Genomic DNA, 19,250 nt, shown 5'->3' with positions numbered 1-19,250 from the left:
TATCATTTAACATTTTATGGTATAAAGCATCAACAAACAAAATATAATATGAATCATGTGATCATTAGTTTCAAACTACATTAATTGAACCAAATATGAATTATGGAATGGATTTTTTTTGTGCTCGATTGTCAACATAAATGATGACAAAGATGACAAATCGCAATACAGTCATCAATAAATTGTAAAATAAAACAAATTTATATTAATAAATTACGACAAATAGTTGTTGTTTTATTTAATAAGATTGCAATTATATAGAAAACCAAGATGAAAATTGGGAGGGAAAGGTGTAAAAAATATATTCTATTTTTTAAATAAAAAAATAGGTCATTTGAGTTCCATAAAACATACCCTATCTACAAATTGAAACTTTTTCTTGGTAAATTTTGTTCGACATTTCTAAAATAACAGTTTATTGTTTAATCGCTTTTAAGCAAAATTTAAAAAAAATATATTAAACTAACCACTACATAAATAATTTAAATCCTGCTAATTCAACTTAAATAATTATTTATTGCTTACAAATTGTAATCCTATCATTTAAACAAAAATCTTTACATTGGTTAATGACAGATATTATCATATCAAATATGAAAAACTATAATTAACAACAATTTTAATATATGAAACAAGTAAAAATTAACAAATTTTGACTAATATGAACACAATAGCGACATATTTCTTTTTTCATAAAACCTCCCAAATTTACGATATAAAGATAAAGTTTGAAACTAGATAATCACAAATTTATGTAAAGAACTAAAAAATACAAATAATTAGTAAAAAGTGTCAAAATGATACTATTAGATATGGCGCAGTCTCGGTAATCCGAATTTGGGACTGATCCAAAAAAGTTTCTCAGTTATAGTTCTGCAATACATAAAACATTTTCAAAAAACCTGGATTATTTTCACATTACTGTATTTTGAAAACGACTTTGGGGTTTTCTTCGGATCTTTTTTTTAAATATGAACATTTCCTTTTTTCAGATTACAGAGACTGAACTTACAAATATTTAAAAAAATTATATAATGTATGTATATGTATATATACATGTATACACAGATGGAAAAGTAGCAAAAATGTACAGATTATAAAGAATTTGGTAATTAAAAGTTTTTTTATTGGAAATAAACACGTAGAGATACCTATTAAAGATATAATACATGCCAAATTAAACTAACATAAATTAAGTATCACAGGGAAGGAATATCAATACTTCTTTACTTTTGGGGCCCTATTGTACAGTGGTGCCATTTCAATCATTTATTTATTTATTATTTTTAATTTTTAAGGAGGGTGGGAATATAAGATAATGTGAATGTTTGAATGATTCATTTAAGCAAGATTTTATAACAGTACTGTAATATTTTGCTATTAGGTGTTTTTACTATTTACGCAAATATGCTTTAAATAGTTCAGTATATTTTTATCTATAAAAATATAGCAGTGGTAAATTTGTACAATGTAAAGACGGGATATACAAGTTATTTAATTTTGTACATATTTATACATACTGTTTTAATTTTTTTCACTAATATTTAACTTTATATTAAAATTTTGATCACTTTGGCTTCTAACATCTAATTTATAAACTACTTACCATTCACTTTTGCTTCATGAATGCTTGAACCTTTGGTATCTGCTGTATCTCTTGATTGATAAAACAGAATATAACCTGTCTCAGAAGACTTTTGAATATCAGATGTTAATCCATAGAAATCATCTATTGCTGACTGGTCAATTTTCTAATCAATAAATAATCAATTATAAAGCATTTTATGTCAGGCTGAACGAAAACATAATGAGTAAGCCATGGTAATCTAACATTCAAAGACAAAAAAAAATGGACACTTTATTTTCCATAATAACTATGTGAAAAGATTAATAGTTGACTTAAAACATAAACAAAAGATTAATAAATAGTTGTTTGCCTTTATAAAGTGTTACTAATCCTTTTACACTCTTTCGATCAAAAATAAAATCAGTTCAATTTTATCCTTTCCAGCCAGCTTGTCGAGTGAGTCATTTGCTTCTAAAATTGTTTTCTTTTATGAAACCATAAATTTCAGTAAAAATTATTACATGGAGATCGTGAGATGTGGTCTGGTGTGGCATAGGTTTTAGAAAAACATTTTCTTTATCGTGCCAACGTTTCAATCTTTATTGAGATCATCTTCAGGGCTCAAAGTGCCCGTTTTCTGTGTAGATGTGTTATTCTTGAGTGTCGTGTTGAGTAAAAAATTAATTATTAATTTTTTCTTCTTAAAAGCAAGATTTTAAGTCGAGAAGATCTCGGTCGGGCAGATGCTCTGCTGCACAACAAATGTAGCGCCTGTTAGCCCCAATCCCAGCTATTCCTCCATTTACGATGGTCTACGTGGTTTAGGCCACTGGAAGTCTCAATAAAAGAGAAGTGGTCAACTGCAATGTATGACAGCTAGGGCCAATCGTTTTACTGCTCTTAATGCACTACAGAACCATCATTAACAGCTTCCTTGATAGGTAGACAACTCCAAAAGGTTCATAAAAGATAAGCTCTAAAACAATCAACAGAAGGCTTCATGCGAATAGCCTAGACGTCCTACATCAGGATCTCTACTGCTGGAGAAGCATCGAGTAGAAAGGTGACTATTGGCAAATCAACATCTCGCTTGGACACTTGAACAATGGGGCTGTTCTCATCACAGTTGAGTGCCGGTTTGGTGTGGCAATCAGATGACCAGGACTTTGTATGGAAAAGAAGTGAAGAACGCTTTGCTTTATTGCCATGTGCGAGTCACAGCATTTTAAGTCAGTTACAGTATTGGGTGGAATCAACGCCCATGCCCTTTACAGAACTGATTATCATACAGAATGGTTCTTTGACTACACTAAGGTACATAGAGGAAGTTCTTCTGTGGTCCCATCCGCTCCATTTATTGAGAACAACTTTGTGTTAATGCTTGACCACAGCTTGAGTCATTATTGAGTTAAGGTTACTAAGATTACTAATTGCCCAGCATGTTCTGCTGACATGAATCTTATAGAAAACTATGGGCGTGGTAAGGAGATGGGTTAGACATCATCCATCGCCTCCAACAACAACAGCTTCAAATCACTCTTGATGAAGAAGGGGATGATTGTTTCATAAGACAAAATACGGTTGCTTATTTACTCAATTCCTAGGAGACTTAAGGCTCTCCATGAGACCAGAGAAGGTAATGTGCGTTATTAAGAGGAAAGCTAGGTAATAAAATTTAACCTATCACCAAATGATTTCCCAGTGTTTTGGTGAATTTTATTTTACACAATTTATTCAAATATTTGTTTATTAAAATTCATGAATTTCTGATTTTGTTTAATTTGATTTAAACTAAAATAAGTAGGTTGTAATTAATATAATGATAAAAATACATATTGTTTGAAATAAAAAACGAAATATCAGTGTCCAATTTTTTTTTCTATTCTAATTAACTCTTGCATACTTACATCTACCATGTCATCATCGAACAACAGCCAAAAGTCATGACTTTTCACAATGCTAATGTAATGGCCTCTATTAGGGCCACTGCCACAATGAACGACAACAGCTACAAGATTGTACATGCGATCTGGATTTACTGCATCATCTGACTGCAAAATTCCATTTATGTTTGCATCAATATTTTTTCCTCATTTAAATATGTATATAAAAGTAAAAAATTAATGTGTAAGTTATTGATCTTCTGTCCTCACACACTTGACTATTAACATATGAGTGTCACCTAACAATGTAGAGAAAAAATGAACAAATAGGACAATAGTTGTTATTCAAAGAAATTGGATTTACAAGGGGACATTAATGGATGTGGGAACTTCAATTTCAATTAAACCTTTTATGGTGATGCTAAGCCAAAAAGTATTAGACCCGTGCCCGAGTGTTCTTCCCGGACCCTAGGGGTCCACGACCACATGTAATTTATAGGGTTCTAAACTCTTGTAATTCCGGTAGATCGGTAAAACTGTTGTAAAGTTTGTGATTGAATTGTTGTGATTAAATGAGATCAAATATACACGGTGGTAGGAAAAGCAAAATAAGCTTTCAGTAAATTAGGCAAAAACGCTTTATTGTGCAAACAACAAATTAGATTCATTTAAAGCACCTTTTAAACCCCTTAAAAAGAATTTTTTTATAGCAGAAAGATTTTTTGTTATATATATCTTTAAGCCAGGGACACTTTTTTTCTCCAATGACTGATGGTTTACTTAAAAAATTCATAGCACCTCTGGATTTGATTCAATGTCTAGGGTATTACAATCAAGGGGAAGCTGAATGTTATTTGTCTGTTGCTTATGTCAATTATGTGTAGATTTTATGTTCTTAGTTTATATAATGTTTTATGCTAATATTCCCCGAATGTTTGATTTTATATCTCCGATTATAATTTATTTATAAACACCATTTACGCTATTTTGTGCCATTATGTGTAGCTTACCATGTTTTAAACCACTTTAAAGTTTTAAAATTATCAATATCTTTGTGATTAAATGAGATTGAATAAAGACAAACGGGGTGTTGGTGGCTGCAACGGTTTAGGCGGTTGACGGCGCATTTTTTTTTAAACACCGGCACCCTGACGGTTGACCCTCTGCTGTTGCAAACCATCGTAGGAAAAAAAATGCATTCAGTAAAGTAGACCATTCCCCCTCCTCTGGATCAGTACAGCAGATTCAAAGTTATGAAAAGTTAATTCGGAAGGCTTTCAGAGTTATTTATTTTCGATTTTCCCCCCAAAAAATTGGATTCAAGGGTATTTTTAGGGTCAGAAAATAAATATCTACTTTATTTTATATTAAAAAAAATTTTAATCTAGTTTTCATTGTCACTCAAATACAATAATAAAACCTCTTGCTAAGGGACAGTCATGCTGTAACTGCTGTCTTCTTTTGAGAGATTCTTATTATTTGACAACACATAGCCTGTCCAGTAAACAGAGGGGGTGCCCTAAAGAAATCGAAGGTTTCAATTGCAGCTCACAAATTTTTTTTTTTTTTTTTTTTTTTAAAGCAAGAAACCTAGTTGATATTCTTCTTTTNATATATATAAATATAATATACATATACAGCAAAACTGTAGTTTAACAATTACTTAAATTAGCTTTTTTCCTGCTCCAAGAGCACAAAGAGCACATTCGTAAGAACAGTCGGATACTTGCCTAATATTTTTCGGCCTACTATCACCGAAAAAACCAAGCCACCTGAGGAGGCTCCCCTTTTAAGTTTTTTTTTTAATGCAAAAATGTACAGCAGCTGTTGCTCTCTATAAAATTCAGTTATACCAAAGAAACTAAGTGTAACTAGATGCAAATAAAGTGAACTTACTGTATTAAACAATCGAAGCTCTAATGGGAACACTACACGATGGGACACTTTGATATGTCTATTGTATTGTTCCATGTACTTGAAACGCTTTAAGTGAAGAGCTAAAATCATAGGTAATTTCTTGACCCTCATGCATTTCTAAAAAAAAAAAATTGTTATTATTACCTAAAAAATAAATTTATTTGATGAATGTACTGACCTGGGCTTCTTGATAGCTCGAACAATGGTCACATTTAAATTTATTATCACCACATAATGTTTCCATACTGCTAAAACACCGAAGACAGTGGGTTATTGAGGTGTTCTGGTCGATATCAACTTGAAGATCAAAGAAATCTTCATCTTTGCTGCTCATCTAGACAGAAAAATCATTATAAGCTAAGTTCCTTATTTAAAAAAATAAATATACTTACCGTTTCACAATTTAGGCACCGTGTTTCACTAGTGAGGATTCCTTGAAATATCTCGTGAACCCATGTGGGCTCAGGTGGACTGTTGGAATTACCATCTTCTTCACCTGGTTTCACTTTTTGATTTCTCTCAGCTATTCATTAGTATTACAAATATTTAATGTACATTATTTTAAATTAAATCAAACAATAGGATTAACTCATTAAATGTTAGTAACTAATAAGATTAAATAAACTTCATACTTACAAAGAATTATTTCATTAATATGATTAATAAGAAAATTCAGAAATTCATGAGCATCCTGTTGCATATAATTATCAAATTCCTCTGTAAACAAAATAACATTAAAAAAAATTGAAAATACAATATTTCTAAGATAATCAACCTTTCTCCTTCCGCAGCCTGGCTATAAACTTTTTTGGAGCTATTGAACCAACTTTTTTCTTTTGTGTCGCAATACTATGAAATAAATCAGCAAGGCAGGACAGCAATGTCTCTTTAGTTCTTTTATTACGTGCTTTATATTCTAATATTTTCTCTCGGAATGGCTTACAAAAATAAAGAGCTTGAAGAACAGAGTTGCTGTAGCAAGTATTTCCAAACTAAAACAAACAAATTATTATAATTGTAAATTATTTTGCTATTGTTGAAATACTCACATTGACAAGTCCAAAATAATGTTCATTTGGAGGAAACTGATCAGATCCGATATCCCTTTCTAGTTGTGAAATATTAGCTCCCTGAAATTAGATTAAGCAAATCGAAATGTCAATTTTTCAAAATCATTATGGTTTAAAATTCCTTAAGACTAAAATAATCAAAGAAAGAGGCATTAAACTATCACAAGCCTGGTTATCTTCAGGGATTTTTTTATATTAGCTTTCCTAGTTTATAATATATCAAATTCCTTGGGTCCTCCCAGCAGTATTCATCTGGGACAATGTTGTAGTACTAGTCACATAAACCATCACACCTGTACTGAGCTGCATTCATCCGACCGCATACCCGGCAGAGCTGTGAGCTCAGAGTGATTCAAGATGTTGGTCTGGAGGACAACGAACATGCACAGGCAGCAAGCTGGGACGTCTCTGCCTCCAAACTCTACTACCTCAATCCAGCCCGGGTATAAATAAATAAAATAATAGATAGAACCAAATGCAGATTGGATGACTGGGACAAGAGAAGTTAATCATTCGGATATGGCTGCAATACAGCCCGATTGTAAATAATTCAACTTTTTACAGTTTATTAGAACAAGAACGTAGGCCTTTTATCATTTTGAAATTGTTTCAATAAATTAAGCCCAAACAGAATTATTTTAATTCTTTATCTCTTCAAAGCAGTAATAACAAGGCAGCTTGCTTTTGTACAATTCAGTACAATCTGATTTCAGAAAATAAAAATAGAAAACTCGAATTGTAGAAAAATGTACTTAGCAGGATTATTAGATGAAACAAAAACGTAATATTTGCCATCATACTTCCACAAAGTGCTGAAATTTGTACATGGCACTGTTTTTCATGACTTTTATTACATCAACTGGCGTATTTATAAAATAAATCGCATTAAAACCTTTATGGTATAATCTTAACAAACATTAATAACAATAAATGTTATTCATGTTGAACCGGCACATGGGCACTACTGGGTCTGTCTTCACTCGAGGGTTTTTTGTTTGAGTTTCGGCATTACACCATCTTCAGTGAAAAGTTTTTTTTCACTGAAGATGGCGTAATGCCAAAACGCATTTGAATAACTCAAACAAAAAACCCACGAGTGAAGACAGACCTAGTAGTGCCTGTGTGCCGGTTCAACATGAGTTTGCCAACTCGCAGACCAAACCCCATCATCTACAATAAATGTTATTGTTTATATTCAGTGGGTGTAAATGTGTCATCAGTTGAAAACAATTATTAAAATGTTATATCATGAGGAAAAACTGAACTTTTCTTTATTGCAAATTTTGTTTAAAATAGTTTTTGTATGTAGTTTATGTTTAAATTTAAAAATTTCTTCAAATAAAATAATTATGTTATGTCAGTAGATTTATAATACAATTTGTGCAGTAGTTCCATAAAATTTGGTCATTCATTTTAGTCTGCCATATGTATTTTGGCATTTAGTTATCAGACCAACCCAGAGAGGACAGGCAAACCAAAATGATTGATAACGACAAAATTTCAAGTTCATCACCCTGCAGACAACACGGAGAAATTTCACAAGTTCTGTAAAAGATTACATGATTACCAAAAAAATCAAAAATTACAAGTGTGGAGTTTCTGCAGTGAGTGTACGTTCAAAGCATCCTATGTAAGTTTATGGATATAAAATTATTATTTTGTACAACACATTACACATTGAGAATATAATGAAGGTAAAATATCACAGTATCGCTGTCGTTGTTTTAATTATTATAAGGGTAATTGCTAACAAACCATATTCTCAACTTGGTATAAACACTTTACTTATCTAATCTTTTGTCATAAATCTAAGTCTGAAAATGTAGTAGCAAAATAAAATTATCCCGACAACTACTTTTGTGACAACTACATATGTGAAAAATCAACTAAATCCAGTATTAAAATAGTTTTAAAATTTTCCAGCAATTTTATTTTAGCTTTAATTATTTTATAATTATTTACAATTATTTTTATAAGCCCATTTTAATAATTTTTATAAGCTTATTGCTTATTGCTACTTATTTATAAGTATGTCGGGTTCAAATTATTGTATTATCAGGAATGCACATGGGTTTGGTTGGGGTAGAATTACGGTTAGGTTAGAAATGATTAGGTTAAGTAGAGTTTGGGTTACGTTAGGTTATGTTTTTTTAACAAGGTTATTTCTACTAGGAATGATATGATATAAATCCTCGGGGTGCTGGTATGTCAGGTTCATATTCAAGGCCACTGGATTCAAACCGGGGACCTTTACCTTTTAGCCTTAACCAATACTGGCCACCAACTCCCCTAAATGGTTAGGTTAGGAATGATTAGGGTTAGGGACAGGTTAGGTACATATTCATGATGTGAGTTTTTAACATCAAGCAGAGAAATTATATGAGGGCGAAGTGCCAGTTTTTTGTTTAATATAAACAAAAATAGGATATTAAACTGTAAGGCTTACACATGGAGCCATGAAGATTTATTTTTTTAACTCTTCAACTTTTAACCTGAATAAAGAAATCAAAGAAGAGAAAAAAGCTAAAATAAAATTATCTTGATGTAAAAATAAATTAACATTCAGATCAAAAATATTAATAGTATAAATAAATAATGTAAAAATAATATCCTGTAATCAGTTCAATGGGGATATAGCCCGGGACCGAGGAATGCAAAATGTTTATCAATAGACCATCACAGAAACTTATGGCAGAACTACTAAATCTAAGAGGTGCTAGGACTAGAATAATAGTTGGACTGCTGACTGGACACTGCAGATTCCGAGGCATATGTATCGACTAGGAGTGGCAGAAACAAGTCTGAGCAGATACTGCCGAGAAGAAGAAGAAAAAGCGCAACATGTCCTCTGTTACTGCAAAGGCCCATGTTGGCTGAGATTCCTAATCCTGGGAAAAGAAAAACCAAGGCCTGACACAGGATACACACAGGAGCCCTTGAAAAAGCTTTGGGGTCTGGTAAAAAGCCTTACGCTTAACGAGGAGCTCTAGATAAAAAATAATGGAGATACACAATAGACCAATACGTATCGCGGTGCACATGTCGTATGCAAGAGGCTGGCTCCTACACAATCTAATCTAGGTATGGTTAGGATTAGGAAAGCGCTAGGTTGCATATTCATGATGAATTTTTTTTTTCCAGAGAGGAGAACATGTATGAGTTCAAAGTTCCAGTGTGATTTTTTTAAAAATAAAGTTTATTTATAAGTGCTTAATCGGAAAGGCTGTAAACATTGTAGTCATAGTCATGAAGTTTTTTTGCCAATAATCTGAAAAATAAGAGTTGAAACAATCCCAACTTCATCAAGGAGGATATCATGATCTAAGATATAGACTGCTTTAACTTTATCAAGTCTATATCTATTATCTAGGTCTTCCCACAAACAGAGATATTGTGCTATTTCTTCTTTTACCTGGCAATACAATCTACAAAAGCTTGAATATGATGATCAGAGTATATACGCCTTCCTATTATAATTCTAGTCCTAACACATCCTTGGTTTAATATTTCCGTCATTCGTTTCTACAATGTTCATGTAATGAAATTTTTTGCATGCCTGTCCTGGAATACATTCTTATTGGATCGAGGACTAATTCATAACTCATTGTTTGATGGATCTACGGTTTTAGCAAAGCCACAAAAGGGTTCAAGGCCGATAAGTGTCCTTATTGAACTTTTCTTCCTGGTAATATCTACACAGGCATATGACTCTGAAGTTTACAGTGTCCAGGAAGCAGTCTTGGTTAGCATGTCCTAGGCTAGTTCTTTTCTGCTTTGTCCTGTCATTATTTGGGTGATCTAGACATCTGGTTGAAACCATAATGCACTGGCTCGATCCTCAATACCGGGTGAGTACAAACCAAACTGTAAAAAAGACCCTGATCTGAACACAAAGCACAGAAAACTCAAGAATGGTGTACCTAGGCAGCTCTGGACAATACCCCAATCGCTCAATAAAATAAAAAAAACGTAAAGTTTAGATACATTAGGGTAAAAAAAAGGGTAAATAAAGACTTTTAACTTAAAATTTACAACTTTATATATGCAAGGTGAACATGCCGAACCGGCATTGGGTCATTTATCGGTCTGTTGAACTACTCAAACATGTTTGAGGTGCCATCTTCAGTGAGGAACTAAGGAACAGTGAGAAACGTATATGGTTTGTGTTGTTGATTGTTGGAAGACATTGTGTTAATCAATCAATTTAGCCCATTATTATTTATTGTAAATTAAAAGGTTTACTTCTATTTCACTGAAGGTTTTTGAAGACTGTTTTTGCTGAGAGGTTATTTAGAGGTTTTTAAGCTGAAGAGGACACTCGGTGAAATGTCAAAGTGTACACAAATAAAAACTAAAATTTAGAAAAAGCTAGGTTTTAAATAATAACAAAATTATTCCTGAGATGGGGCAGTGAGTTCTCAGAAATTAGACTCATACAAGCCAGTGTCCCATAATCCCATTTATATTACTGACCAACCTGCCCCCAATACCATCAATCACCACCTATGCGGAGGAAACCACAATTTTGCCCTCTAACTCAAATCCTATCTATGCTACCTCTAACATCCAAGAACTCCTTGAGCTTAAAGAAGACTGGTGCAAAAAGTGGAGGACAAGACTGAATGAAGAAAAATATTCACCGTTTCATATTGAAAAAACAGTCTTGCTGTACACTGTACACCAACAATAAATAGTTCCATTCAAGTCAAATACTTTTAACTATACCTAGACAACAGACCTGATGTGGAATCCCCATACAAGACTTAAGCAGGGAACAGCTTACCTGGTGTAATCCAGCGCCACCCCACACTAATCCAACATCCAATTTTCCATATGAATCTACTACCCACATGCACATTTGCCTGATGTAGCATACCGCCACTCTCCACAACGTATTGCCACCAACATCCCCATTATACAAATTTTTGTCGAGTAGGATCAAGTGGTTCAACTTATATCCATTCCAAAATTAATAAATCCAAAAAATAGTCGAACACCTGTCTAAGAAATTGTCCAAATCATGAAGGAAAATGCATGTATGTGGAAAATTCTTCAAGATTAATGTACAAAATCGAAAGATATGGATGAAGATGATATGCAACTGCTGCTTGCTCCATGCAAATAATCAAGTTGATCTTTCATCATCCAAAAATACATGTGGAATCGATCAGCATTTTCCTTTTCAAATATAAAAATGGCGTATGATATTCGCCAGACACATCTCTAGTGGGGTTCAAGCAGTTGAGAAAAAGCAGATCACTGCTGCTACCATTTATTTCACGCCTTCTTCAGGGCTATCCATTTCAGGAATACTACTGTGATATACATTGTAACTGTCACATGGCCTGTGCTTGTGTCGAACAGATGTGCATACCCCAGCAATATGCGATAAGGCGTCAGGTTGTTGGTGTTGAATCAGGGCTGTTGCCCGCTTTAAGAGACAATAACTTAACAGAAAACTTGGGCAACTACAAAGACTTCTAGGACTGAAATTTGTGCTGACCATCAACACTCAACTAACCTTATACAAAACTTTATTGCAACCACTTTGGATATATGGAATGGAACTGTCTTCAGGCAAGCCATCCAACATCCAATAAATCCAATCCTTCCAAATGAAAAGTCCTCAGACAAATCATAAAGGCTCTTTACTGCGTCATTAACCTCACTCTCCACAATGACCAAAGCATACCTTTTGTCAACAAACTGTTCCATTCCCGTTTCCAAGTTTCACAGCTCTTGATCCAGCCTAGCGTTACTGCCAGAGCCCTCTCTACACTATCCATCCCAAGAACCCACCACATCAGCTTAATCAACGATGGCCTTGAGACCTCCTCATCCCTTAATCCCTCTTATTGAGTGCCAGCTTTGGCTAATTTCTCTTAACATGCATTCAATCTTTACAAACAAAAGTCCTCAAATTGTCAAAGCTTAACAACGTAACCTCACTATCCACAATGGTCTCAACATTCCTTTTGCTAATCAACCTTTCAGGTTCTATAAGTTTAACACCAATCAACCAATCCATCCAAACCCTACATCCCTACTGCACAAGCCCTCTCGACATATTACCATCCTGAGAACCCGTCATGTAGACTTACTTAATCAACAATGGCCTAGACCTACTCGTCCCCAAATCCCTCACACAGTGCAGAGTGCCAGGATCAGCTGGTTTCTCATGACGTGTTTCCTCCAGTTGCAACACTGGCATTAGTGTTAGTGAAAAAAGTCTGGTGATCACATTTGTAATGCGTACAGGATAATTTTTTTTTTTAATTAATTAATTTAAAAAATGTGTTGATAGTTTTTAGTAGGGTATGTGGTATGTGCCGATTAAAGTGGTTATTTATTTATGGAAATGTCAGCCCCTGGCTTTGGTTTGGATGCTTTTTGTCAGGCTTTGCGAACAAAAATAGGGTTTACTAAAACAAACGTTGAGATTATTTGAACTTATTCATTGAAAATCAATTACGGGACGGGCGAGTCGGTTATTTTTGGAATCCAATTAACGTTTCTTCCTTTTTCCCTAACAAATCGGGTCGAATTTACGCGAGTGGAGTTCAGTTACTGTCGAAGAAAGGGAAAACAAACGGGGGAAAAAAAGAAAACTAATACGGGAAATGGCAAGAACGCTTGTTTACAAATCCAGTTTGTTTACAAACTGTTTGTTTAAAGGGCTCCGATACGTAAGTCGTCCTATCAAGGAAAAACAATCAGTTGAAGACAGAAGAATCGAGAAAAGTTCGAGAAAAAAAATTGATGTTTACCCCTGATCCTTTACATGACCGGTTCATCCGTCGTGACGAAAAATCGACTAAGTACAACATTTATCACATCTCAGATTAAAAAAGCCTCTGTTTAAAACATTCGACCAAGCTAATTTCCATTCCAGCGGAGATTGCACTTTAAAAAATAAAAAGAAAAAAAATTGGCTTTGAAAACAAATTAAATCGGACGACTTTTCAATAATGCCGATTTAACAAAACCTATAAAGCTTTAAGAAAGACGAATCATCGACAAATACAGAGACAAGGGAAAACCAGATTGATAACGTTCGCCAGGTGAAAAACTCAAAGCATAGGTTGTTGAATAACGGCTAATTAAAAAATCACTCACCATCTTGTAAATAATATAATCCTCCATTCATCGATAGAGTTAATATTGCGATCTTGTTACAATACGATAATAGGAACATTTCAATAGCTGTATGACCATTTTCAGATTATCGCCAACTGAGGCCTAAGGCCGACCGCTAGCTCGAGCCTCCATACAGCTGACCGGCTCTCGGCCTACAAAACATTTATCAGATTAGACAAATAAAAACAAAACAATTATCGTTATAAAACACCTCATGGGAGAAAAAAACAGAAGATTGGTGTAATTTCAGCTTGAAAAATAAACGAGAAAATGTTTTATTGATAATAATCAAAAAATAATAGCCAGCTGTTTTGTGCCTCTATACTTGGTTTCGCTCGATGCGCTACAATCGCTTTTCAACCCGCTCTTTTCTCAAGTTCAAACCGATAAATTTAGTTTGTTTAGTCAAATAATCTTTCAACGGGCGGGTGTAAACGTTACGCGTGGAATTTTCAGATTTTATAGGAGATCGGTTGTTAAGGTGGCCATTCACGATCGCTCCAAGCAGGCTAAACGGAGCGACGCCGTTCCAAAAACCACGTCAATGGCAAAACTGAACTGGCGTGCCCGGCTGTGCCGAATATTCGACCGGTCCAAACTCCATCACGCCCCTCCAAATATCTACGGCGCGACGACGGCATGGCGCGTTCGTGAATGGGAAAACATGGCTGGAGAGTGGGGATTTTGGCGCGCTCGCCTGGTCGTGAATGGGAAAACCCTCTTTTTTGGCGCAGTCTCCGTCTTTCTGTCACTGAGCGAACATCTCCGTCGTACATTCTCACAAAGTCAAAAACGTTTATTCTTAATGGTAATGACATCCAATCGAGATTTTATTGTTGAGGTGATTGAATTGTATGAAAGTTTACCATGTTTATGAAAATGATTATATTACCACGATAGAAAGAAAAGAAATTCGATCCTCAACCAGTTGTTCGACGTTTTCAAAACAACGGATACAAATGCAACGAGAGATGCGGTATTGATAACCCCTAACAATGATCAGAAATCGTAGTAGAGAACTTAAGTTCTTTGTAGTTCATCCCTGTAGCGAGAAATCGTAATGTCGTTGCCAACCTTTCATGTAGTGATGATTTCTATCATGACTGTTTTTTTTCTAAACAAGGGGGTAACAAGCTGGAGTAAATATAAATAAGACAATCTTTTTTTTTTTGTAAGTTTTGTTTGAAATGAAAAAAATAGTGTCACGGGGGATTCGAATCCACGACATTCGGCTAAATACGCCGCTGCGCTAACCACTTGAGCTATCCTGACTTCGATAGTTCGATCCACTCGGACACTAACTCCCCATCTCAACCTACAACCTTTCTAATTTTCTCTCTTTTTGCCATTTTTTGGTGTCGGAGAGGATCGAAGTCACGATAGCTCAAGTGGTAGAGCAGCGGCGATTTAGCCGAAGGCCAAGGATTCAGATCCCGCTCGTGGCACTAGCTTTTTCATTTCAACCAAAACCTTACAAAAAAGATTAAATAATTGAAATAAGTAATTTGGTCAATAGAACACTAAATATAATGAATAAATAAGACGTTTCAGCCATCCTTAAATAGTTCCTCCAATCAGCGGGTTCAAGGGAAAAATCTTTCATCAAATTGATGTGGGTATTACGGCTTCTGTTCAGGAGCCACTTCTTACACCATTTCCTCTTCGATTTTTTGATTTTAATATGTAAATAAACATTAGAGTAGCACAAGAGATCGTCATCCATTTTGAGAAGGTAATTCACTGGTTGACGTTCGGACTTCGGAGCGACTGGCTGTGGAGCGGTCGTGAATGCCCCCTCAAATTTCAGGCACTCCAAATGGAGCTGTACGGCTTGGCGCGGTTCCATTTGGAGTGATCGTGAATGGCCACCTACGCTTTTGTTTGTGTCTGACAGACATCCTCTATACATTGAAATGTTTCCTATCTTTCACACCAGTTCGGTATCTTTTCCATCATTCCTGGAAAGTTTCACAGTTGACACCACTTCCTTCCCTCTAAAGAACTAATATCGCTTGGGTGAGTTCCTGGATGTGGTCCGGTTTGGCAACCATAGATCCTTTATAAACTTAGTGACTGAGAGTTTTGTGGCCCTGAAAAGGGCCGGTGTTGTTTCGTAGCGTCGAGACGATTGATCGAGGCCGAGACCGTGTGAGTGGCGCCGTTGGTGGTGGTCTGCGACCGAGAGGTCGATTCATATCTAGCAGCACAGAGCGTGTCCAGCACGTAGCGTGGCAGACACAAAAAAAATCTTTACGTACAAACCATATAGGAACGTGTTCATATTTACCGAACGTGAGCGGAGCGATTCAGTGCAGACACGTACCAGCACCGGGCAGCATTGTCAACGAGAATGTTTTGCTTGTGCCGGCACGTGTCTGTGGTTGTCTTTTCTTGTCTGTGTGGTTCAATACGGTTAGTATGAATGGACGACAAACAAGATTAGTGCAAATCCAATAGCTTAGGTGCCTATCTATAATAAATTGCATTATAATTTTAATCATGCGCTAATCCGAATTCGGGCTAAAATCCTAATCGCCAATCAGTACATATTCAAGTTTTTATTTTTTTTACTTTTTTATTTTACAAAATATGTATAATAATAACATACCAAATATCCTGAAATATTTGAAAAATCTTTCTTCATCGTCTTCAGGCTCCTTAAAAAGTGTGTGAAACTCTCCCTCCTTTTTTCGTTTTACGCTCATCGGATGAACAGCAAACCTTTCTTCTGCATATTCTTCATTCTCTTTTTCTTCTAATAACATTGCTACAGCAGCAAGCGCTTCAGTCGAAAAAAATGGTAGTTCTTTGGTCTGTAGGTTCGGTCATAGACCACCACCAACGGCGCCACTCACACGGTCTCGGCCTCGATCTATCGTCTCGACCTCACACAGAAGACTTCACAGAGGCCGAAGGTACTTGAGTGCAGCAGTTGGCGATTATAGCCAAGTCGGCTGTGTTTAGAAGGCGAGAATCAGGCTAATGCTGCTAGTACCCTTGCTGTCATCGACGGTGTTCCATTAATGATTTGTGAGAGCTCGTCGGGTTGACGAGTCTACTGTCGTTGTTGACTAGTGATGGGTGAGATCTTGTCGGGCTGACGAGTCTGCTGTCGTATCATTTCTTCTTCTTAACATTAAAATTCTTTTACAACGTTCAATACCCATCTTAGATTTATCCATGATTCCACGATCCAGGAATGTTTCAGAGTCGACACCACTTCCTTCCCTCAAGAGTACGAAGAGTGCTTTGGTTCCTGGTTGTGGCCCAGGCTTTTGATTGTTGGGACCGGCAACTGTAGATACTTTATAACTCAAACGCTTCCTACCTTCTGGTATAAAGGATGAATAATGTATCCGTAGTCACATTCTTAAATCCATAGGGTTAGGGATAAAAGAGGCGGCCACAAGGCCTTCTGCACCTCGACCTGAATAGTTCTTTGATGCTCCCCTGTTTTTATAACTCACTGGCCAGCTTCAGGTTGTTAATCAGCCTCCATAACTTTGCCAGCGGCTCCTTAGTGTAGGATCTTGCTTGCTTTGTTCCTGTCCTAGTTGGAAGAACCTGTAACTACATAGACCTTCACTGAAACGATGTAAAATGTGTTCTGCGGCCTCCTCCTCTTCCTGGCAGTATTTGCACAGTGTTTCTTCTGTCTGTATTTCTATCCAATGCATGTGCCTTCTTAGGCGGCAGTGTACAGGTTCAGTTGCAGTTGCCTTACAGAAATTCCATTGAAAGTTTTGAGGATGGCCCTTCTATGAATATCTTCGCGTGCCTCATGCCTGTGGTATTGTTCCACCAGGTTTTGAACTCATTAAGGATCCACTTTAAGATATATCCTCTTTTGCTATCTTGATGCTAAGGCACAGTAGGTTCAGGATCGAGAGAGTCCGTGTTGACTCCCTCTTTGGTCAACAAGTCAACCTTTTCGTTGCCTCTATGCCCCAAGTCCCAAGGAACCATGCCTGGTCACGTCATTAGTGTCGCTGACTTCCGTCTGGGCCTCCATGCAGTTCCAAACACTCTTTGCCTTCACCTCGCATGAGGCTAGGCATTTAGTGCTGCCTGAGTATCAGAGAAGATGTCTATCTCCCGGGAATGTATTCCTAGCCTTTTTATTTTCCTAGCGCAGTGTTCAATCGCTATGATTTTAGACTGGAAAACTAGCTTATTACCTAGGTTTACCGTCAGTTCGGTCTTTGGATTCATCCCGAAGACTCCAGCTCCCGTGCCCTTGTCAATTTGGAAGCCGTCATTGTACCAGTAGGAGTTTGCGTTGCCCTCCACTGTAATCTTTTTTATTCTTATATAATTATTACATATTTTATTTTATTTAATCTTCTTTAATTTCCATTGTTTATTTACATGCCCTATCCTTGCAAATGGTTGTCCATTTATGAGACTGTGGGCTGCTGCTCTGGCTTCTCTGTGGATAAAAATCTGAAGTGGTGGGAGGTTTGCTACCTCCAGGGCCGCAGTTGGCGTTGTACTCAAGGCTCCAGTGACACTGAGACAAGATTGTCTTTGGGTGCCACTTCATAACCTGATTGCTTTGGTCTGCAGAGTCTTGGTCCTATGGCAACAGACTGGACATAGGTCTTAAGACGCATGTTGGCATGAGGGGCTTTACGACAATTGCTAGCGTACCTCCCAATCCGTTTCCAGGAATTTGAATTTAAGGTTTCTTTACTTGAAAGGTGAATTGATAATGTAGATTGTAGGAGAAAATTTAGTCCAATAAAAAGTAGTTTAGAAACAATCAATACTATAATTATAATTATATATAACCTATCCGATTTGTGTTCCTGGGGTTCCTGTATGTTGTTTCTGTGAGAGAGGGAGGGTTCAAATCAAATTTAATGTGCCTGTGATAAGAGTTTGATGGTTCCCTGGATACATTCCAGTTTAAGATATATTCGTCAGCCCCTTGGGAAGTAATTGTCAGGTCTGAGACTTCTTGCTGACATCGGGTGATGAGGTGGGTTCCGTGCCTATGTTAGCGATGTTTAACCCTTCACCAGTTAGGTAATCTGATAAGGACTTACCTCGGTTGTTGATGTCTGTATGTAATATGGTGGGCATCACATCCATGACTAGTTTCATATTTTGTTTCCTGGAGTACCTCTCAATGTCTCTACCTGATGAGCAGATTAGCCATCTTCTTTCTCTGCCCGCAGTGTTTGCTGTTAGGATTGCTGTAGCAAAGCCGCTGGAACATAGTTCGGTATTAGTGTGGAGCTAATTTTTGTATTGAACACTATACAAGCCCGGAGTCTTGTTGATCCTCTGGTATATTACCTGTGTCTATTGGGGTTTTATTCCTCTCACAGACCCGTTGAGTTCCTTTACAAGGCAGCTTGATTCGTATGCATCAATAAATTATAAATCCTGGGATTTCTGTGACTGCAAGTTTTAACTCATTGCTGGTTTTTGGTGTTTTCTTCACTGTTACATGGTTCAAGTTGTGTTGTACCATTTCAGTGAACCTTGCCCAGTCAGTGTTTCGACGGTTCCTATATGGCATAGGGTCTATTATTCTGATTCAATGTCAAACCTTATAATTCTGAGGTCTGAAATAGAATCTTCATCAGAAACCCTCCAATAACTTATTACATTACGTAGGGTATAGCTGCAAATGGTAATATCCAATACTTGTCTCGATTTGGTGAAAAA

General features: G+C 36.1%; 1 protein-coding gene across 2 annotated transcripts; it reads right to left on the bottom strand.

Moving 5' to 3' along the window:
- Positions 1–482: 482 nt before the first annotated feature.
- LOC106666914 (ubiquitin carboxyl-terminal hydrolase 46) lies at positions 483–13,726 on the bottom strand. Of its 2 annotated transcripts, XM_014394451.2 has the most exons (9): positions 13,554–13,726; positions 6,417–6,497; positions 6,143–6,359; positions 6,004–6,084; positions 5,760–5,890; positions 5,546–5,701; positions 5,347–5,484; positions 3,475–3,618; positions 483–1,751 (listed from the first exon to the last, which is right to left on the bottom strand). In XM_014394451.2, the coding sequence occupies exons 1-9, from the start codon at positions 13,578–13,580 to the stop codon at positions 1,599–1,601; spliced, it is 1,128 nt and encodes a 375-aa protein (XP_014249937.1). In that variant the 5' UTR covers positions 13,581–13,726; the 3' UTR covers positions 483–1,598. The 2 variants fall into 2 exon arrangements, with proteins under 2 accessions (XP_014249937.1, XP_024081053.1); XM_024225285.1 differs by lacking the exons at positions 483–1,751; positions 3,475–3,618 and adding an exon at positions 4,846–4,969.
- Between the last annotated feature and the right edge of the window lie 5,524 nt (positions 13,727–19,250).

This window comes from Cimex lectularius, unplaced genomic scaffold, assembly GCF_000648675.2.
Source record: "Cimex lectularius strain Harlan isolate CLEC.00 unplaced genomic scaffold, Clec_2.1 scaffold21, whole genome shotgun sequence".
NCBI lineage: Eukaryota > Metazoa > Arthropoda > Insecta > Hemiptera > Cimicidae > Cimex > Cimex lectularius.
The sequence above is the reverse complement of the archived record's forward strand: the minus strand, read 5'-3'. Positions and strand labels throughout refer to the sequence as shown.